This window comes from Paraphaeosphaeria sporulosa (assembly GCF_001642045.1).
Source record: "Paraphaeosphaeria sporulosa strain AP3s5-JAC2a unplaced genomic scaffold CC84scaffold_1, whole genome shotgun sequence".
In the NCBI taxonomy this organism is placed as follows: Eukaryota; Fungi; Ascomycota; class Dothideomycetes; order Pleosporales; family Didymosphaeriaceae; genus Paraphaeosphaeria; species Paraphaeosphaeria sporulosa.
In genome coordinates this window covers 3,524,065-3,543,431 of record NW_017253360.1, presented here as the reverse complement: position 1 = coordinate 3,543,431, position 19,367 = coordinate 3,524,065, and the positions used below count along the sequence as shown (strand labels likewise).

Genomic DNA, 19,367 nt, shown 5'->3' with positions numbered 1-19,367 from the left:
AATGGCATTTGATGGGTCTACGCCTGGCCTATAGACACCCCTAACTCTTCAAATGCCTTCGCTAGCCGTCCCTCGTCTACGTTCAGGGGTGCTTCTGGAATAACATAGCCGGCATACGACTCTCCACCCTTCCGGATTACCTCCTCAATGCCCTCTCCATTCGTGAACGACCACGCGCGTACGTACCGGCTCCCGAACTCAATGGTGAACGTCTCCCCCGCGGCCACAATAAGCGTCTGCCCCTCCCGCACCTCATTCCAACTCTCGCTCCCCCCAAGCCGCACCTTCAACAGCCCCTCCAGCACGCAGAAACAATGATCCACACTCTTAAACGCCATCCACCGCCCCAACACACTGCCACCATACAGCTCTGACGACTCAATACTCGAGATTGCAAACTTGCCCCCCGTCTGCTCAGCATGAATGAACGGCCTGCTCATAACGCCTCCCAGCACCCACCGCGGGCCCGTATTCCCTCGTAAAAAGTACGGCGACCCCGGCTCCGCGAGCTGGTTCTCGCTCTCCTCCCAGGGCGCCTCTTCTGGTGGTTGGTAGGAAGGGTCCCGCTGGAAGTGCACGTCGAAGCGGTCCTTTGCGGCCATGAGCTTAGGGATGAGCAGGGACTTGAGATCACGGTCGTCGTTCTCAGGGACCAGCACGCCCGCGTACGACTCGCCTACGTGCCGGAAGAAATCGATCCAGTCGCCGGGGGCGACGAGGCCGTAGGTTTCGGTGTGCGGGCCGAGGAGGAGGGGGTTGTGGATCACTTTCGGCGGCACATAGGCAAAGTCGCCCGGTCCCATGACGCGGCATTTGTCGCCGTTCCAGAGTTTGAGGTAGCCTTTTGTCACGAGGAAGACATCGTGGGCTTCTTCATGCCAGTGGAAGCCGGGCGCGTCGGCGAGGACGGCGCCCGAGGTGAAGACGGCGATGGCGCCGGATGTTTGGGCGGACGAGGCGAGGATCCGGAAGACACCTTTGGAACCGGGTATGGAGAGGCGTTCGCCGGCCAATTGGTCGAGGAGGTAGGAAGTGTGGGTTTGTGGAGGGATTGTGGAGAGGGGGAGAGGAGACATTTTGAGAGAGGATAGAAGGTGGGAAATGACAGGGGTTGGGATGTTGTTTGGAGCTGTATCTGGCGCCCTAAACGGCGGTTTTGGTGTTGGTATTCTTCAAGAATATGTATGCGTTGGGTGAATTGAATGTATGTAGTTTTGTGCTTCGCACGGATGGAAAAGTGCTTGTGGACTGGGGAGAAGGAAAGAGCGACCAAGTCGGATTTGACGATGGATCTGGTACGAGAGAATTGCAATCGGGAACTGTTCTAGTTCAAATTGAGGATAGAAACCCTTTCCTTACCACCCCGCAACGTGCTATCCGATTTCCATGCCGGCCCTGCCGCACGCGTGTCGCGCCGTCTTGTTACGGCCCGTTTTTTGAAACGTGACGCACAATCCGGAAAAGCCGCGATCCAGCCCGCTCCATACGGAAAAACCGAGGGATCGCCGCGAACACCAAAAAGCCACACTAGTGTAGCTTCGAGCAGCACAATGTGAGCTAGTTTCGGGCGCCTCCACTGCACTTGTGATGCGACTGTGGCCTGGAACTCTGCCACGTTTCGTACAGCAATTTTCAAATCTCTAAAGGTCTTGCAAGAGAGACATGGCCACCCCGCTGCATCCTTTCCGCGTTGTGTACAAAACCACTTCTGATGGTTTGGAGATCGATGCAGATGTATACGTCCCTGCATCCCTGGCAACTTCCAGCTCCACCCCAAATCCAGTCCGTAAGTCCTACAGCACTCTGATATCTAAGCGAGAAAGCTCCCCACCTTACCACTTACAGTAATCACCATTCATGGTGGCGCCTTCATGCTTGGTTCCTCGCGAATGGTGAATGAAGACCAAATTCGCGATTGCTTGTCAAGGGAATGGGTCGTCGTGTCGCCTAATCACAGGCTATGTCCGCAAGTGGATCTACTGGAGGGTCCGATGCAGGACTGTAGAGACCTGTTGGCGTGGATATATGAAGGGAAGCTGGAGCAAGCTCTAAAGAAGAGCGGAAAAGAGTCGGCACTAGATATGGACAGGGTATACGCTATGGGGACGAGTTCGGGAGGGACGCTCGCGCTGTCGCTGGTAAGTCATTTACACGGTCTACAAAAGAGTCGAGTCGAGCCACATCGAGGTTGGAATTGCCATTCGATCAACTAACGTGGCGTCAGGGCTTCGACGTCCCCAAGCCCGCAGCGGCAATCTACTCCATGTACGGCGCCTCAAATTTCTCTGACCCCTTCTGGACCACGCCCCTTCCCCACGTCGCCGCAAAGCTCCCACCGACCCTCGACGACACCTTCCTCAACCGCGTCTTCAACGGCCCCGTCCCAATCACCGGCGGCGTCTCGCTCGAAGGTCAAGCAGTCGGCCCACCGGACTTCAAGGACCCCAGACAAGCGTATGCCTTGACGCGGATTGCACGGGGGAAAGTCCTAGATGCTATATTCCCTTCGAAAGACTGGGATAAGGTTGATCCGCTGAGGAACGTTAGTGAGAATTTTCCACCGACGTTTATTGTGCATGGGGGAGCCGATACGATGGTTCCGGTTGACTTGAGCAAGGCGCTGTTTGCGAGGTTGAAGGAGTGCGGGGTTAGGTGTGGGATGGTGGTTGTGGAGGGCGAGGAGCATACGTTTGCGGCAAAGATGAAGGTTGGTTCGAGGACTTGGGAGATGCAGAGAGAGGGTTTTGAGTTTTTGGAAGGGGTTGTTGGGAGGGGCGATTGAAAATGAAGAATGTTTTGAGTTCGGTCACGAAATTCAGCAGTAGAAGTAGAGTTGTGTCATTTCGAGTAAGGAAGTACGATCAGTACACGGATGAACCTGGAAAGATGTTCGACTTTGTATATATGCTTTCTTCTCAGTACAAACCAAATGAAGACAACTACGTCAATAATCGACTTTTGCGGACGATGCGCTTTCAAGTAGAAACCAACTTCCTCTCACCCTGCGATCATGTTTGGCTGACACTAAGCAACGTGTTACTGTTCGGAGAAATGGGTGCGTGTGGTACACGCGTCGCACCTGACCAAAGACGTTTACGTAGGCCAGGTCTAGATCGTCATCGGCGCTTTTCTTTCGGAACACTTTCGCTGCACAGGCGGATCTGTCTGCATGCTTAATTTGATCGATCTGCTGCATGGTATGTCCCGGGATCTTGTTACTCCACGTGGTAGTCTGCATGGAACGGAAATTTCCCCGCATTTGACTAGTGTTCATCGGTCTTGGGTGCCCGTGGGGAAGAACTCGTCGTGTCCGGAAAATCCGAGCGAACACAAATCGCGGGAGATCTGGGGTCTAGGCGCAGATCCGAGTCAGTGAGTTGAAGATCTATAACCAGCCTCGGCGATGCTGGCCTTGCGCTGAGTTTGGTTCATCAGGGCACTTCTCGGAACTGCACAGTATCAAGCTTTATCTTGTCGAGATCTTCGCCCACCCCATCACGACGGTGACTGTTATTAGTTCCTCCTTGCTCTCGCCATGACGACCTCATCCGATTTGAAAGGGGTAGGCGACGATGTTTTCGACGGCAAGAACCAGGCACTGAAGATTGAGGCTCTCTCTCAGCCAGCTGAAGACCACCAATCAGCATGGCAGTGCATTCGGGCGAACCCTAAGATCTCACTATGGACGCTGTGGGCAAACAGTGAGTACATGCTTACTTTCATCGGGGCTCGATTCCTAACATCATCCCAGTTGGTTCCATCATGATAGGCTATGAGAACCTCGCCCTCTCCGTCTGCTTAGCAATGCCAGCTTTCCAGTAAGTGAACGAAGAGATTTGCATCTGTCATTATCTGAAGCTTACACTAGACTAGAATGACCTTTGCCTCAGAAATCGACGGTGTCATGCTCATACCAGCGCGCTGGCAGTCGCTTTGGAACGCTATGTTCTACGTCATGACTATCGTCGGGTCCGTCGCGGCAGGTCCCATTCAAGACTGGTTCGGGCGCCGCGCGATATTCTTGACTTGCATCTTGGTCTCTTCGGCTGGCATTGCAGTCGCCTACGTCTCGGAAACACCAGCCATGTACTTGGGTGCTAAGATCCTGACTGGATTTGCGCTCGGAGCATCCATGGTGGGAACGCAGACTTTCGTGTCTGAGATTACGCCGTTGCCTATGCGTGGGATTGCGTTGTCGATCAACACTTTCGCCTTGGTCCGTTCTTGCTTCTCCGCTTGTGAACACGTAGAGCTGCTGCTAACGGTCTGTTCCGCTAGAATCTTGGCCTCTTGATCGCCATCTCTGCAACATTCAGCCGTATCGCCATCATGGACCCCTCCGCCTTTCGCCTGGTATTTGCAGGAGCATGGGTCTTCCCAGGCACGCTACTACTGGGGCTCCCTTTCGTTCCAGAATCGCCCTACTGGCTCACCATGAAGGAAAACCCCGAGAAAGCGCGCGCTTCGCTCGTCCGCTTGTCCAATCCCTCCGAAGACATCGACGCACGTCTCATTGCAATCCAACACACCGTCGCTATCGAGCGCCGCCAACAAGCAGAAGCCGGCTCCTTCATCGAATGCTTCAAAGGCACCAATTTGCGCCGCACCCTCATCACATTGGCCTGCTTCTACATGTCCATAGCCATAGGCTCCGTCCTGTCAGCCAACTCTCCTTACTTCCTTAACCAAACGGGTCTATCGTCAAACACCGTACTCATGATCACCCAAGTCGGTGTCAGCATGGGCGTGCTTTCCTCCATCGTCAACCTCTTCCTAATGATGAAGTTCAACCACCGGCCTCTCATCTTCTTCGGCGTAGGCATCTGCGCATTAGCGTACCTCACGATGGGGATCGCAGGAGCCATGCCCCGGACCACTAAGAGCATGACCGTGGTCGGCATTGCGCTCCAGTTTTCGACACTCTCGTACGGCCCTGCTGTGGGAGCGGCAATGGCGGTCGCAGGCGAGGTGTCGGCGACCAGACTCAGGGCTAAGACTCTGGCGCTGGGCAACGGGTTCTTGGGTGTTGCGGGGACGTTCTGGCAGAGCGTCTTGCCCTATCTGTACAACACTGATCAGGCTAATCTGGGAGGCAACTTGGGCTGGATTTTCTTCGGCATCGCGGTCGTGTATTTAGCGATCCTGTACTTCTTTGTGCCGGGAACAAAGGGGAGGACGTATGAGGAGCTGGATGGCATGTTCGAGGCGAGACTGCCGGCGAGGGCTTTTGAGGGCTATCGAGGCGAGGAAGCTTCCGCGTAGGATGACGAGGGCTGGATGGTCATTGGAAAGGCTTGACCTGGTATACGTCTAGTGTTTACGTGATTATGATTTAATCCAATTTAATTGTTCCGATATGCAACATATTTGTCTCGCAGCAAGCTGAGGTCGTTGAAGCGCGGTGCTGTCAAATCAGGTCTCTGTAGCAAACCTCGACAGAAGATACTTTCTTTGCGATTCACCACTTGTCCCTTCGAGAATCTGACCATTGAAAATGCCGCCACTCAACATCAAACATGATCACATCCCGCTGAGGCGTTGGTCCATATTCAGTCTCTATCGCATTAGGACTGAGGACCACTATTAGAGATGTGGCTCACTGGAGCCGCGGCATTGCCAGGCTCCCAAACTATACGCAGAACAAAGTCACAAATCGACATCATGCTCACACTATTCCCTCCATGTTGTACATTGTCTCATTCTCGTCTACTTCACCCAGTGCAAAAAGGGCAGCCACTTGTACAGCCGAGCTAACCAGTCTGACTCGGTACTCAGATTACGCTTCTCGTTCGACGAGCTTTGGAAAGGCTCCGCCTCCACAGCTCTCTCCACTTCATCATAAGCATCATAACCATACAGCCATGGCTGTACCTGTGGACAGGTCCACCGACTCGGAAAGGGACCTTTCAGCTCCTTGCCTAGCTGTGACAGGAACACCTGATCACGGGCTTCTTGTTCAGGTCCATCGTGCATATGAAACGCGTCACGCTGTAATGAGGTCAGCTTCATAGATATCTTCGCATGCAGATTGGGAACTCTTACCTGCTTGAAAGTCTCCCGCACGATGGCTTCACCCCGCGCTTTTCGCAGATGTTCGTAAGTTCTCAGTGCCTGGGGTACGCTATGCCTGGACTTTATGCGTCCGAGAAGTAATCCGAGAACGGCGCCGTCCTCGATTGCTGAGTTTGCTCCTTGAGCTAGATACGGTAGCATCGGATGACACGCATCGCCCCTATGATGATTCAGCTCAATCTTCTGGCCAATTGACTCAAGCCATAGCCGACTTACGTGAAGACTAAGTTGGAACCGGAATTAACCCAAGATTTCATTTCATCTCCTAGAAATTGTCAGAACTAGATCGCAGCGAAAAGGAGTGGGGCAGACCCACGATGCATCAGTTTCCATTTATCCACACTATCGACCAAGTCCAAGAAACGCGATAGAATTGGATCCCAGTCTTTGAACAGCGCCCTCATCTCCTCAATGGAACCAGGCTGGCGACTCACTCCCTCTGGAAGGTCATCGGGTACAAGCAGCACAATGTTGTACATCTTGCCTCCCCGCAGCGAGTAGCCTACGGCGTGAGCACCTGGTCCTATCCAAAAGTGGCATGTCGGTTCAGATACCCACCGCCGTAGCTCCGCGTCTTCAATTCGGTCGAGCTCGAGCACTACGCGGTAGGCCAAATCACCGGTAGGCTTGGGAGGATCCTCCCGTCCCAGGAACTGCGATCGACATCGTGACCACAATCCATCAGACGCAACAATCAGGTCCGCGACGGTTCGGGATCCACCTTCTGTAGAGACTGCAGGCCGCGGCTGGTCCAATTCAAGATCAGTTATCTTCGAACGGAATCGGAATGTGATACCCAGAGCTTTCGCGCGCTCGTACAACGCCTGCTGCAGGTCGCAGCGATGCATGTCAAGAAACGGTGCACCATATCGAGCGCGAGTTGTGTGGGCAAAGGTCTCGTCGTGGGCGAGTACCGAGCCTGTATATCGGTGTACGGTGAGGGATGTGGGTTCAGCAGCGGAAGCCCAGAATGAATCGCTAAGGCCGTATCGCTGGAGGATCTTGGTGCAGTTAGGGGTGAGTTGGAGGCCCGCGCCTACTTCGGCGAGTTCTTTCGCGGATTCGAAGACGGTGACTGCGTGCCCGGACTGCGCGATTGAAATGGCAGACGCAAGTCCGCCAAGGCCAGCTCCCACCACAATCACGTCGAGCTTGATGGGAGATTTGTGGGGGAACTTTGCGGGGGATGGGGAATCCATGATTCGAACTGTGGAGAATGGGACTGGTAGGAAGGTAAGAGCAGTCAATTGTTTGGTATGGCAGTATAAGCAGCGGCTTTGACGCTCGGGCATTCACATCCTGTAGTCCGAGCGGCTTTCTTCTCTGGGGGATTTCCGAAGATATGATGCACCCACACGGTGATGTTGCGTGCAGCGGCGCTGGGTCAAGCCATTAGTTTGGGTCCGGTGTTTCCGGACAACTTTTGTGGAGTGCTGCTCGGCTTTCCCGGAGGGCGCTGGCACCACCGGCAATTCCCATTATAAGCTTGTTCATGGTTCTCAGGGTGATATATACGCCTAAGGGGAATAATGGCTGCACACAAAGTCTTTTACCATGGCTCCAAAAGGTCCTTTCAAGTTGGTGACAGTCAACAATGCTCCAGAGCGAGCGAAGGTGCTCATTGGCAGGGTGGCGGAGGCATTGAAGGATGAGTACACGATTGACTACGTCGCCAATTGCAGCAGTATGGTCAGAATATGGCGGAAAGGTTTAATGGGCGCTGACGGGGTTCTTCAGGTAAAGAAGAGGTCGAAAGCAAAGTCCGTGAGTATCAGCCGGACATGCTGGTAAGTGGAGGAGTGACATTCTATCATCTGCAGTAGTAACTTCTAAGCAGTTCTCTGCCTCCATGTGGACGGCGCAAGATGTAGTGGAGATCCAGCAGACAGCACGGTCCGTCAAAAGTGACGTGAAGTTGCACGCGATTCCCTTTGGACTGCAGGTTGAGAGAGGACCAGACGCTATTGTAGAGCATTTGCTGGAACAGATACCTCTTCTGTTAGGGTGAAAGATTGTACGAGGCTGTGTGGAGAGCTGCGCGGAATGTAATTACAGCCTAATCGGCGAAAAGCAAGATTCCCTGGGGTTGAATGGGTTTAAAATACACTAGTGAAATGTTTACCCCGCATCCAGACATCCCTAGTCCTAATAAGCCGCATTATGATGACTCAGCTCGCAACGCTAATGTTTCTAATCTCCATCTTGACGCGACGATCATCAATTGATGCCATTGCATCTGCCCGTGTCTCGATCAAATTGAGTACCCTTCAATCACAAAACACCTGTCTGATGGAACCCGCATCCCGATCCAATGGTCAACGGCCTCGACGGCCCCGTGCCGCTCGTGCATGTGATCTTTGTCGCGCGAAGAAGAACAAATGCGACGAATCATATCCTTGCTCTTACTGCAAGAATCGCCAACTTACTTGCGTTTACCAAGGCCAGCAGCCCAACTCACGACGCTACACCGCAGAGTACGTGAAACAGCTGGAAGAGCAGGTCAAGTTACTCTCGACACGGTCCGTTGCTTCACCTAGTGCACCGCCCATGGTCCAAGTTGGCCAAAGCCCATCCGCTCCCCACATACAACCGCAGCATTTCAATGTTATGGCACAGGAAGAGACCCCCGTCCCGATCCGGGAGACGGGTGAAGAGGAAATCTCCGGCGTCAACCGTCATACGCGTGATGTCGAGTTCTACGGAAGTTCTTCCTCCTTCGCTCTGCTATCTCACATCAGGCGTACTGGCCAGAGACGGCAGGACGATGAAGATGGCGCTCAGCTTGTTTCTAGCCTGCACAATCCCGCCTTCCGGACCACACCAACTGCTTCCCACGGGGATGGGATGGAGACTGGCGTTGACTGCGCCAATCACTATCCTCAATGTAGAGGCTTTGTGGAAAGTTTCTTCTCCACCATTCACTACATTCATCCTATCCTGGACAAGCGTGATTTTTTGCAACAATGCGAAGCTCTATGGTCAAGAAGCTCTGACCATGCGGCCCACCATCCAACTTCGAGCTTTGTTGCACTATACTACAGCGTTCTCGCACTGGGTGCGATTGTTGCTGTCCGCGAAGAGGAATCCATTGACGGTTTGAGCAACCTACAATGGTCTCGGAAATTCTTCGACATTGCTCGCACGTGTTGTAACCAGCTCGGTCTCGTCACAGATCTAGAAATGGTTCAATGCTTTTTCATGATGGTACGTCGCGGTCTGGTGGCGTCTGTATCAGCTGGCAACTAACTATGTTCAGGCCAAAGTCTGTCAGAACGAGCTTAACCCACACTGTAAGTGTGAGATGCAGGTTAGCAGCTATGAAGCTTATGTCTCTTCTAGGGTCCTACATGTATGTAGGTCTTGCGGTGCGAACGGCATTAGCTATGGGTGTGAATCGTGACCCGGGGTCAAACACGAGGAAATCACCTGCTCAGCTGAAGGCGGAATCCAGAACTTGGTGGTGAGTTGTCATATTCACATTCAGCGATGTATAACTACTGATTGAGTATAGGGGCATATTTTCATTGGAAATGTAGGCCCAGTCTGTTCAGGGGGGATATGGAACAATAACACTAATCTGACATAGGGAAATTTCGTTCTCTCTGGGAAGGCCTGACACTCTGGGCGCCGATATCTATCATAACCGAAGACTGCCATTGGTCAGGACAGATACGGAAACGGAACGCACAGATTCTGAGATGTCTGAGCCGCCGCACTGTGCCATCATCAACTACGCGGTCGATTTAGCGAGGATCACCAGGACTATATGCCAGAAGATCTATCTGCCTAACCCGAGCATAGCAGATATGATCATTTTAACCAACCAGATTGAAAGAGAACTCGAAATGTGGGTGGAAAGCCTTCCCTCAGCTATTCGACCTGATACACAGATTCAATTCCATCAAAAGCCTTCGTTGAGAAGCGCCAGGGATGCGCAGTGGGCTAAACGACAAAGACTCGTGCTAAATATACGTTACAACAACCTCAGGATCCTCCTATTTGGCTCTTTACTCTTAAGATCGTCACAGTCCGAGCGTGCTACTATTCCAGGCTGCATGGAAAACACCCACAAGTGTCTTGATTCCGCGAAGCAGACGATCAGTATAATCTACCAGACCTATGCGCATAACGATTTCTTCCAGACATGGTACTTTCTTCTCTCCGGCATGACATTATCGAAGCATTATATTGATGTTTGTGTTAGGTTCTATAACATCACATATACCGTCTTTGCCGCGTCGGTCATTTTGTTATACATCACGCAAGGCTCAGCCAGCCACGAGGAAGCACAATCTCTTTTCGAGCTAGTCAACATGGCCGTGGAAATCCTCGAAACTATGGAAGAATGCGTTGTTGCTCTAGAAGCTGCGCGGCTGTTGCGCAGCGCAAGAGAAAAGGCGGAAAGCAGACTATCCTCCGAAACCGCCGCCGCATACAATCAAGAACAACCCATAGGACATGCTTCTTCCGAGCCTACCCCGCTCTTCACGCATGTGGAAGGCCACTCTGTCCAGCTGAATCACTACTGGGGACCACTGGGCCTGATCGACGGCAGTGGCATGGACTTTGACATTGCGGCTCAGCTAGGCGCTTTCGACCAGAATAACCCTATGTTCTTTTCTTTGGGCGAATTGTAGACCCCTACCTCTCGTTTTCGAAGACATTGAAAAGGGTGCCAATGTGTGGGAGGATTTCCACCGCGAACTCATCACCTTCTCGGATGGTTACTTTTGGAGTGCATCCTGCGCCCACTCCGGCTGGCGTTCCAGTAATGATGACTGTGCCTGCAGGCAGAGTCGTACCCTGCGACAAGAAGCTGATCAGCTTGGCTATGCTGAAAATGAGGTCGCTGTATCCGCAGTCAGAGATGATGGTGCGCATGTACAGGGTTTGGAAGGACATACTCGGTGCCGCAGTCTTGCTTCACATCGCCGTTCTTCAAACCACGGATACGTAGCGTGGATGGGTCGGGGATTAAGGATTTCGAAACAATTGTCGGACCTGGAAGAATTTCAGAAAGGCTCTTGTTGAGGTCTGTGGAGCACTTACCGATAGGACATGAGCCGTCGAATCCCTTGGAGAAACACCACTGCGACTGTGCGAACTGGCTCGCTCGACTAGAGATATCATTACACGCTGTGTAGCCCAGCACGTAGTCGAGGCCCTCCTCTTCTGACACGTTCTTGCAGTCTTTACCAAGGACAATCGCCAGCTCGGACTCGTAGTCGCCTGTATCGGACTTTTGTGTAAGTGCTGGCAGTACCGTTCGTGCCGGCCACGGATCTCCGAGTGCCGTGCTTGGCTTCCTAAAAAGGTTCAGAGAATTGTGCAGAGTGGGATGGATGACGAGGCCACATACAGGAAGACAGTGGGCACAGTGGGAAGCTCGACAGCCAATTCTTTAGCATGCTGGACGTACTGAATGTTGTCAGTGTGTTCACCAATTTCTGCCGGGGCACTCACGTTCAGCCCAATGCAGCGAATTGTTCCCACTTCGGTAGCGGCCACTGGCGACAACAATTGACCAATAATCTCGCTGTAGCCGGTTTTGGTGCCTGGAGAAAGCACAGAACTGCCGGACCAGAGGAAGGCCGAAACCTGCTGACCTTCGCGCAGGGCCACTCCTACGTCGACGGTATCTGACTCCGGCTCTCCGATGTATATCTTCGATGTGTCCGATTTCGGCACGAAACGCACCAGCCGCGTGAAAGATGGAATTGCCATTTTGGTGTAGGAGCAGGCGAAAAACGTTTCTTATGATGCCAGTCTGACTGTGCAGTGAATAACACTTCTGCAAGTCTTACGATCCTAGTTCAATCACTTGATGTCCTCTTTGCGGATACCCGCGAAGAAATTCTACACTTGCGCCGCACGCGGAAATGCCGGTCTGCGCGAATCGGGCATGGAATTTCCGGAACAATCTAGCTTACAATCGTCCTCAATATAGACGTCTAGTACAGAACATAGGTAACTGTAAACAGTGCGCGCATTACTCCGGAGCATACAAGACCACTCAAGACACTGACCAGCCATGACCGGGAACGCACACGTGACTTTCCGCCAGTTCCTGCCCGACTTAGGCCAACCTCGATTCACGACTCTGCAACAAAAAAACGCACACGAGTACGCAGAATCTTTCAAGCGCGATGGAGAACCGCCCTGGCTACACGCGCTATGGCTCCATTGGAGAGAATTATTCGCCGAGCCTTTCCGCGGCATCACCAATGACGGTGTAGTAAAGCCGGGTCTCTTCGACTTACGAGATGAAGGTGTTCCCGTGACTAGCATCGCCGCAGCTGCAGAAGAACTACTATCCTTACTGGATTGGTATGAAAGAGAGCGCATAATCTACCACATCGACTCACCCGAATGGCGTTCCTGGTCCAACCCAGAGTTTCTCCTGAGCAACAAAGGCATCCGACTAGACGAGGTGCCCAATCCCACACGCGATGCTGCGCTCAACCTGCTCCGACTCACGCTCTCACCTGAAGGCTATGAGAAAGCTCTCGGCGCTATGCGTATGAACGGGTTTCTCGGGCGTCTCGTAAATGCCCCTCGCATCTGCAACGAGTTTTCGTACAATCTAGCCTTATTTGGGGCCCCTTCCGCTACGAAACCCTGGGGCTTCTCATTTTACGGCCATCATCTTTGTCTCAACATCCTGCTGTACCGCAATCAGATCGTCGTGTCTCCATGTTTTACTGGCGCAGAACCAAACCTTCTCGACGACGAGAATGACCCCTACCACGGCACTCAGATCCTCCGGGAGGAAGACAGACTAGGCGTTGCACTCATGCAATCTTTGCCTTCACAGTTGCAGTCCCGTGCGCAAATCTTCAAACTCCTGCACGATCCCGCAATGCTCCGAGGTCGCTGGAATCATGACGACCAGCGTCATCTGTGCGGCGCGTACCGCGATAACAGAGTGGTTCCATACGAAGGCGTAAGAGTCAGTGATATGGAGTCCACGTCTCAGGAACTTGTCACTGCCATCCTGGAGCAATTTCTTCTGTACTTGCCCAGGAGAGCACGAGAGATGAGGCTTACACAGGCAAGGGGATGGTATCATGAGACATGGTTTTCTTGGATCGGAGGATTCGACAACGATGACGCATTCTACTATCGGATACAGAGCCCAGTCATCATCGTCGAGTTTGATCATCATTCTGGGGTGTTCCTGACGAACAAAGAGCCCGCAAGATTCCATATTCACACTATTCTGAGGACACCAAATGCCGGCGATTATGGAATGGCACTTCGTCCTTTGATGCAAGGGGCAGAGCAGAATTTTGTTTGGGGCGGATGATGAGTCCGAGAGAGGTAGATAGTGAATGGTTTTGGTGTTGCAGAATCAATTTCCCGGATAGAAATATGAAAGCATCATTTACATGCTTATCTTCGGTCTCACAATCTGTGCTGCGGACTTCAGCTATACAATTTTGTAATGGAACCGTAAGTCGCGGATACTACGCTCCCACCATGTTACGTAGCCCAAGACAATACCACTGTCACGATCTGTGTTGTCATGCGCAGGAGCCGCATGCCCAAACACTGTGATATGAACCCGGGCTTTCGCCTGACGAGAGTCTTATTCGTTCTCTGGCTCCCTCACCTGCCTAGATCAAGCACTACCACGACTTGGTCGGGATATCCGAATCAGCCGGAACTGCCGCATTGCTAGTGCCACGCATATGCGCACCATGACCAAATCGCCAAACATGTACAACGTGCACAGCCAGGCAGCCATTTCCCCGCATCGAGCTCACGCAGGAAATGTGACATACACAGCACGCTATGTCTGAACAATATCCAACCTCATTTGCAAGCCTCTTCCCCTCGTTGACTCTCGAGGAAAGATAGCGCTTCTGATACGACAAGAATCCTCTACCGCAGCCGGTGCAACCCGCCTTTCTATTCCACTTGTTCGGGTCGCCGACTCAATATACGGCATTCGGCCTTATGGTATCGAATCGTGCCTCACAACCGCTGTCTGTCCCAGCACAACATGCTACGCGACCACCTGGGGCACTTCACTCCTCTATCGCCTAGGATAGGAACTCGCGCACAAGCAGTACTCAGTCCCAAGATCATCTGCCACCGCAATCCGCCGGCTGAACACAACCTTGAGTGTTTCTCCGAGGACCCGTTGATCTCGGGAAACTTGGCGGCTGCGATTGTAAGGTGAATACAGAGCGAGAGTGTTGGCGCGTGTACGAAGCATTCTATTGCGAATGATGTGAAGACGCTGAGGCGCTTTTATTTTGTGACAGAGTTGAGGGAGGTGTATCTTGCGGAGTGGTAGGATATGCTTAGCGGGTGTGCTTCAGAAGGAATGATGAGCGCGTGAGTGGTTGATCCAGCTTGAAGAACCGATGGACCAAGCGAACAGGTAAAATAAGGTCGAAGGAAAATTGTGTAGTGAGCATGGGGAGCTCCATTAGGAGCTTCTGCGGGGGGACAGGGGCTTCAAGGGCATTGTCGTATCAGCTCGGTTTGCAGTCTATGACACGGTTGCGCCGATCGCTGCTAGATTGGACTTTGAAATGCCGTTTCCCGTGTTTCGTGGAAGCCGGTTACTCGCCAAGGTCAAAGAGAGAGAAGTCTCTGGGGAAAAAAACGACGCCTGTGCCGTTCGGCAGTTCATCTTCAACCACATTCTCCTCGAGGTTCACGTCGAAGACTAATCACCGAGAACACACCGTACGAGATCTAGCTCGCAATGCAAAACCGGTCAAAACTCAGTATCGGCGAGCCGATGCCCTACCCGCGACTCTCGCCTCCGAAGAAGCCTACGCCGAAGATAATGCCATCGCTGAAGCTGTTAGCATTGCGCGCTCGAGCAATGTCAGTATCATATGCGCCGGCCGCAATGCGCAGTAAGAATCTGAAGATTCAGACCTGAAATCCATCAAACTTCTAGCGAACCAGACACGTCTCGTGCACGCTGTAGCAGCCGCGTCTAATAAGACAATTTTGGTCCTCTACACCGGAAACCCAATCGATGTCAGCGAAGTGATTGACGAGTTTGACGCCGTGCTTCTCGCGCGTTTTCCTAGACAGGAGGGTGATAATGCGGCGGCAGATGTGTTAACCGGCCGCGTGTCTCCAAACGGTAGGCTGGCAACGACTTGGTTCAAGACGCTGGAGGACGTCCCTAGCTTCAAGCATTTTCCGCCGCAAAGGCAGGGGGATGGGAAAGTCACAGTTGAATACGAAGAGGGTGTTAGAGTTGATTATTGAGTGATCAAGCAGGAAGGGGAGAGTCAAGTGGGCCGTTTGCACATAGGGGGCTGGAGGTTGAGCTTAATGACAACGCGTAAAAACACAAGCTCAGATGCTCTGTATTGGTCAAGAAAACTGGAGAGGTCGAAGGGAACAAGGTTGTCCAGGTTTAGGTCACGCCGGCTCGAATGCAGAAGTGTGGCGGTCAGAACAGGAACTCAAAGGATTTGCGGAGACTGGATTGTTAGTACCAAGAGAGGAAGAGCACGTTATGGTAGATATACCGGTTGACATAGCGTGTAGCTATTGGCATGAGAATCTAGATTTGAGATCCGGGAAAGGAGAACGTGGAATCATTTGTAGAGAGCATCCCGACGTGGACTTCAAAGAGATTTTTTTAATTGTCCGTCTGAAAACTTTATCTCCGAACGAAACGGTACTCGTGGTATGACTAGCAAGCTCGAAACCCGGAAAATTGCCATCGATGATGAGAGGTGAAGATTAGATGGAGCATAAAGTCAGAGTGACAAGGCTGAGGGACAAGGTGGAATGTTCCAAAACTGCTAACCCGAAGCAGTTAGCTATGGTTCTCTTGTGGGACGACGTCATTGACAGCTTCTCAGTCAATTCCAGCACCAGAGCTACAGTCTCTATATCGCTAAATGGAAAAATTCGATCCCAGTGCACGAACCAAAATGTGTGCGCAAGATTAACGGAATATCTCCGGTCGGATGCTGCTATAGATGAAGGTTCCGAATTGCGGGGGCTACTTCCCGAAACGCGGTGCCGGCCCCATCGTGACCTCGATAGCCTCGCACTTGACCATCGTAGTTGCGACTGTTGTTTCGATCAGTGGAACTCTGCTCTAGCCATGAAAGGAGGGTAACGTTATCCACTCTAGCGCAATGCATAGGATGGAAGGTACGCCACTCATTAGGACCCACGTCGTGCTACCACGCCGTAACCTTGCGGAGCCAGGTCGGTAATAAGCAGACCCAATTGCACACAGCCTTCCTCGAAAACACGGTGGGGCGTTTTTTATAACAGGGAGTGAAGTTTCCAGACAACAGCGGAACGTTGGTTAGCCAGGCGGAGCCGAATCAACAAGATGTTACGGCCGTCGCTACAAAGTATTCTTGATGTTGCCCTCCTTACGAGAGTCGCGGCTACTGCGAGCAGTTGTCGCACCGACTCGCTCCCAACTCCAACTTTACTTGGGGGGTCGATTCTTTCTATCGAGGCTGCTCAAGTCAATAGCGCAACCATCTCAAGCTCGAGCATCGACTTCTGCAACGTTTCGGTCATCTATACACATCCCGGGCAGAACGACCGGATAAATGTCTCCCTGTGGCTCCCAAACACATGGAACGGCCGCTTCCAGGGCGTTGGGGGAGGCGGTTGGACCACCAATGCAGACTTCGGAGACATGGTCAGCGCAGTGTCCCAGGGATACGCCGCGGCCACAACAAACGGAGGACACACGGCCATCACAAACACTTCATCTTGGGCTATGTTGAGCCCTGGAAATGTCAACCTCTATCTTCTTCAAGACTTTGCATCCGTATCCCTGAACGACATGACCATCATTAGTAAGCAACTCACGGAAGCCTACTACGGAAAACCAATCTCGAGGTCGTACTGGAACGGGTGTTCTACCGGAGGAAGGCAGGGTCTTATGATGGCGCAGCGGTATCCCGATGCCTACGACGGGATCCTCGCCGAGGCACCAGCCATTAACTGGGCCGAGTTCATCGTTGCGGAATTCTGGCCTCAGCGTGTCATGCACGAGATGGAATACTTCCCGAATCAGTGCGAACTTAGCGCCATCACGAGCGCAGCCGTCGAAGCGTGCGACGAACTCGATGGCCTCGAAGATGGCATCATTGGTATGATTGGGCTTTGCGACTTCGATCCTCGAAGCGCTGTAGGCAAAGCCTATACCTGTGGTGACTTGGCTAGTCATGTTACAGAAGAGGCCGCAACTATCGTTCAGACCATCTGGACTGGAGCACGCGACGCTTATGGGCGGTTTCAGTGGTACGGATTTCCCCGAGGAACGCCGCTCAACGGCCTGGCCAACACCACGTGTTCCTCGAATGGCACCTGCATAGGAGTACCCTTTGCCATCTCCAAAGATTGGCACCAAATTTTTCTCAAGAGGGACCCAAACTTTGATCCCTACAGTATGACGCAAGCCGAATGGGATGCAGCTTTCCATGCATCGGTAAACCAGTACACCTCCATCATAGGCACCTCCGACCCCGACTTGACTCAATTCAAGAATGCGGGTGGCAAGATGATTACCTGGCACGGAATGGCAGATCAGCTCATATTTTACAACGGCACGGTGGACTACTACGAGCGTGTACTGGAAGCGGATCCCGGAGCGAAGGAGTACTATCGTTTTTACGCTGCGCCGGGTGTCGGACATTGCCGTGGTGGCGTGGGAGCGGTGCCGACGGACCCTCTGGCGCAGTTGGTCAAGTGGGTAGAGGAGGGCGAGGTTCCCACGACTTTGACGGCGAATCGAACAGTTGAGGGGAGGAGGTGGGAGCAGGGGCTTTGCGCGTACCCGTTGAGTTCGAAGTATATAGGTGGTGATCCAGCGTCGGCTTCATCGTTTCGGTGCGAGTAGTAATGCGCCGAGATTATTGGACGAGATGACATGCAGAGGTTGCGTCTGACTGGTGGTGGCCATATCGTCAATTCAAATGTTGTGGAATGAGGCTGAAGATTGAGTCTCTCCTCAAAGCTGATGAATACGCGGTTTCAGGCCATGATTGGTGGAATTTCCTAGTCAGTGTCAGTTCCAGTACACCTTCTGAGTTCACGTCGTGTGAATATCAAGAACTCAAGGGAATATGCACCTCATCGTGGTTGATGCCGCGCCACGGCACCAGTCGCACCTTCCCCAGCGCTAGTATCAATCCTACCTAGCGTGACCCTCATGCTCGGACGTGGATTATCTGTCCTCCATCATCCCTCGCGGAACACGACACAACTCTGCAGCGCTCGCGCTCGCACACGCACACACAAACACCATGGACCGGTTAATCCGCCTCCTGCAGGCCCTCCTCCTCCTCGCACCCCTCGCCGCAGCCCTCAAATTCGACCTTCATGCGGTAAACAGCCACGAATCGGCTAAGCACGAGCGCTGCATCCGGAACTTTGTCGCAAAAGAACAGCTTGTGGTTGTGACGGCGATTCTGGACGGGCACCGCGGCGATGGACAGACCGTAAATATGCATGTACGTGGGCCTGCGATTGGGATATGCTCGGGAGTGGAACGGATGGATGAGAGTGAGCATGAGAATTGAGGCTGACAGGGCATAGATTCGCGATGCGATGGGCAACGATTACCACAAGCCCAAGGACGTCTACGGAGAGAACAGATACGCTTTCACATCGCACGCTGACTCTGCGTTTGACGTGTGCTTTGAGAGCATCATTACCGGCCGTACGACACCCACCTCCCCTCCGCGCAAACAGGTTCTAATGAATGTCTAGCACCCCAGGGCAACCTCAACCCCACCCGCCATGTCGAGCTTGACATTGACATCGGCGCCGACGCGAAGGACTGGTCCGCCATCCAAGCCGGCGAGAAGCTCAAGCCCGTCGAAGCGGAGCTCCGTCGCATTGAGGAGGTGGTTGGCGAGATCGTCGCGGAGATGGACTACCTGCGCTCGCGGGAACAGAAGCTGCGGGATACCAACGAGAGCACCAACGACCGCGTGAAGTGGTTCGGATACATGACTATGGCCATGCTGGTCAGTTTGGGCGCGTGGCAGGTTGTGTACCTGAGGAGCTATTTCAGGAGCAAGCATCTTATTTGAGTGGGGAGTGGTCTTGACTTCGGGAGAGGGAAGGATGGGAAGAAAATGAGGCTCGACAGGAGTGGACAAGATGTGCGGGGAAGATGGATGTGTACGAACACGCTGGGCATGGATGGAGTACGATGGTGTGGCCGGGCAAGGAGGCTTTTCCTGCCATGTTTGATTTGACGCACAGCGCGGCATGGCGTTGGTATGAACAATTACAATATCGATTGATGGCGCTCACTGCTCCGCTTGAGC

General features: G+C 52.9%; 13 protein-coding genes across 13 annotated transcripts; 9 read left to right on the top strand and 4 right to left on the bottom strand.

Annotated features, from left to right (window-relative positions):
* Positions 1 to 17: 17 nt before the first annotated feature.
* Positions 18 to 1,364, bottom strand: CC84DRAFT_1135099 (cupin domain-containing protein; the record flags this gene model as incomplete). Its single annotated transcript, XM_018176044.1, has 1 exon — positions 18 to 1,364. Exon 1 carries the CDS (start codon positions 1,074 to 1,076, stop codon positions 18 to 20), a length of 1,059 nt encoding a protein of 352 aa, XP_018042807.1. The 5' UTR covers positions 1,077 to 1,364.
* Positions 1,365 to 1,662: 298 nt separating this feature from the next.
* On the top strand, positions 1,663 to 2,782 carry CC84DRAFT_1135097 (alpha/beta-hydrolase; the record flags this gene model as incomplete). The annotated part of the gene is made up of 3 exons (XM_018176043.1): positions 1,663 to 1,740; positions 1,824 to 2,138; positions 2,225 to 2,782. The coding sequence occupies 3 exons, from the start codon at positions 1,663 to 1,665 to the stop codon at positions 2,780 to 2,782; spliced, it is 951 nt and encodes a 316-aa protein (XP_018042806.1).
* Positions 2,783 to 3,535: 753 nt separating this feature from the next.
* Positions 3,536 to 5,262, top strand: CC84DRAFT_1254702 (MFS general substrate transporter; the record flags this gene model as incomplete). The annotated part of the gene is made up of 4 exons (XM_018184482.1): positions 3,536 to 3,701; positions 3,752 to 3,818; positions 3,874 to 4,216; positions 4,279 to 5,262. The coding sequence occupies 4 exons, from the start codon at positions 3,536 to 3,538 to the stop codon at positions 5,260 to 5,262; spliced, it is 1,560 nt and encodes a 519-aa protein (XP_018042805.1).
* A 444-nt stretch (positions 5,263 to 5,706) lies between these two features.
* Positions 5,707 to 7,271, bottom strand: CC84DRAFT_1078767 (FAD/NAD(P)-binding domain-containing protein; the record flags this gene model as incomplete). Its single annotated transcript, XM_018173811.1, has 4 exons — positions 5,707 to 5,988; positions 6,043 to 6,232; positions 6,289 to 6,337; positions 6,389 to 7,271. 4 exons carry the CDS (start codon positions 7,269 to 7,271, stop codon positions 5,707 to 5,709), a joined length of 1,404 nt encoding a protein of 467 aa, XP_018042804.1.
* Positions 7,272 to 7,626: 355 nt separating this feature from the next.
* On the top strand, positions 7,627 to 8,188 carry CC84DRAFT_1226702 (uncharacterized protein; the record flags this gene model as incomplete). Its single annotated transcript, XM_018183595.1, has 3 exons — positions 7,627 to 7,756; positions 7,810 to 7,859; positions 7,910 to 8,188. The coding sequence occupies 3 exons, from the start codon at positions 7,627 to 7,629 to the stop codon at positions 8,078 to 8,080; spliced, it is 351 nt and encodes a 116-aa protein (XP_018042803.1). The 3' UTR covers positions 8,081 to 8,188.
* Positions 8,189 to 8,303: 115 nt separating this feature from the next.
* CC84DRAFT_123194 (uncharacterized protein) lies at positions 8,304 to 11,049 on the top strand. Its single transcript, XM_018183744.1, has 6 exons — positions 8,304 to 9,276; positions 9,329 to 9,362; positions 9,412 to 9,532; positions 9,584 to 9,604; positions 9,659 to 10,219; positions 10,277 to 11,049. Exons 1-6 carry the CDS (start codon positions 8,362 to 8,364, stop codon positions 10,707 to 10,709), a joined length of 2,085 nt encoding a protein of 694 aa, XP_018042802.1. The 5' UTR covers positions 8,304 to 8,361; the 3' UTR covers positions 10,710 to 11,049.
* On the bottom strand, positions 10,571 to 11,865 carry CC84DRAFT_1159758 (homoprotocatechuate catabolism bifunctional isomerase/decarboxylase). Its single transcript, XM_018177322.1, has 5 exons — positions 11,536 to 11,865; positions 11,432 to 11,490; positions 11,122 to 11,378; positions 10,977 to 11,073; positions 10,571 to 10,921 (listed from the first exon to the last, which is right to left on the bottom strand). Exons 1-5 carry the CDS (start codon positions 11,794 to 11,796, stop codon positions 10,714 to 10,716), a joined length of 882 nt encoding a protein of 293 aa, XP_018042801.1. The 5' UTR covers positions 11,797 to 11,865; the 3' UTR covers positions 10,571 to 10,713.
* An 87-nt stretch (positions 11,866 to 11,952) lies between these two features.
* Positions 11,953 to 13,394, top strand: CC84DRAFT_1159756 (uncharacterized protein). Its single transcript, XM_018177321.1, has one exon. The coding sequence runs from the start codon at positions 12,104 to 12,106 to the stop codon at positions 13,376 to 13,378; it is 1,275 nt and encodes a 424-aa protein (XP_018042800.1). The 5' UTR covers positions 11,953 to 12,103; the 3' UTR covers positions 13,379 to 13,394.
* A 320-nt stretch (positions 13,395 to 13,714) lies between these two features.
* CC84DRAFT_1226700 (uncharacterized protein) lies at positions 13,715 to 14,654 on the top strand. The gene is made up of 2 exons (XM_018183594.1): positions 13,715 to 14,367; positions 14,433 to 14,654. The coding sequence occupies exon 1, from the start codon at positions 14,078 to 14,080 to the stop codon at positions 14,255 to 14,257; it is 180 nt and encodes a 59-aa protein (XP_018042799.1). The 5' UTR covers positions 13,715 to 14,077; the 3' UTR covers positions 14,258 to 14,367; positions 14,433 to 14,654.
* CC84DRAFT_1226688 (uncharacterized protein) lies at positions 14,627 to 15,390 on the top strand. Its single transcript, XM_018183593.1, has 2 exons — positions 14,627 to 14,948; positions 14,993 to 15,390. The coding sequence occupies exons 1-2, from the start codon at positions 14,792 to 14,794 to the stop codon at positions 15,310 to 15,312; spliced, it is 477 nt and encodes a 158-aa protein (XP_018042798.1). The 5' UTR covers positions 14,627 to 14,791; the 3' UTR covers positions 15,313 to 15,390.
* Positions 15,391 to 15,903: 513 nt separating this feature from the next.
* On the bottom strand, positions 15,904 to 16,503 carry CC84DRAFT_1159755 (uncharacterized protein). The gene has a single exon (XM_018177320.1). The coding sequence runs from the start codon at positions 16,203 to 16,205 to the stop codon at positions 16,032 to 16,034; it is 174 nt and encodes a 57-aa protein (XP_018042797.1). The 5' UTR covers positions 16,206 to 16,503; the 3' UTR covers positions 15,904 to 16,031.
* CC84DRAFT_1159754 (tannase and feruloyl esterase) lies at positions 16,117 to 18,013 on the top strand. Its single transcript, XM_018177319.1, has 2 exons — positions 16,117 to 16,215; positions 16,273 to 18,013. Exon 2 carries the CDS (start codon positions 16,403 to 16,405, stop codon positions 17,927 to 17,929), a length of 1,527 nt encoding a protein of 508 aa, XP_018042796.1. The 5' UTR covers positions 16,117 to 16,215; positions 16,273 to 16,402; the 3' UTR covers positions 17,930 to 18,013.
* Positions 18,014 to 18,279: 266 nt separating this feature from the next.
* CC84DRAFT_1159752 (endoplasmic reticulum vesicle protein 25 precursor) lies at positions 18,280 to 19,350 on the top strand. Its single transcript, XM_018177318.1, has 3 exons — positions 18,280 to 18,542; positions 18,628 to 18,751; positions 18,802 to 19,350. Exons 1-3 carry the CDS (start codon positions 18,336 to 18,338, stop codon positions 19,125 to 19,127), a joined length of 657 nt encoding a protein of 218 aa, XP_018042795.1. The 5' UTR covers positions 18,280 to 18,335; the 3' UTR covers positions 19,128 to 19,350.
* Positions 19,351 to 19,367: the final 17 nt, after the last annotated feature.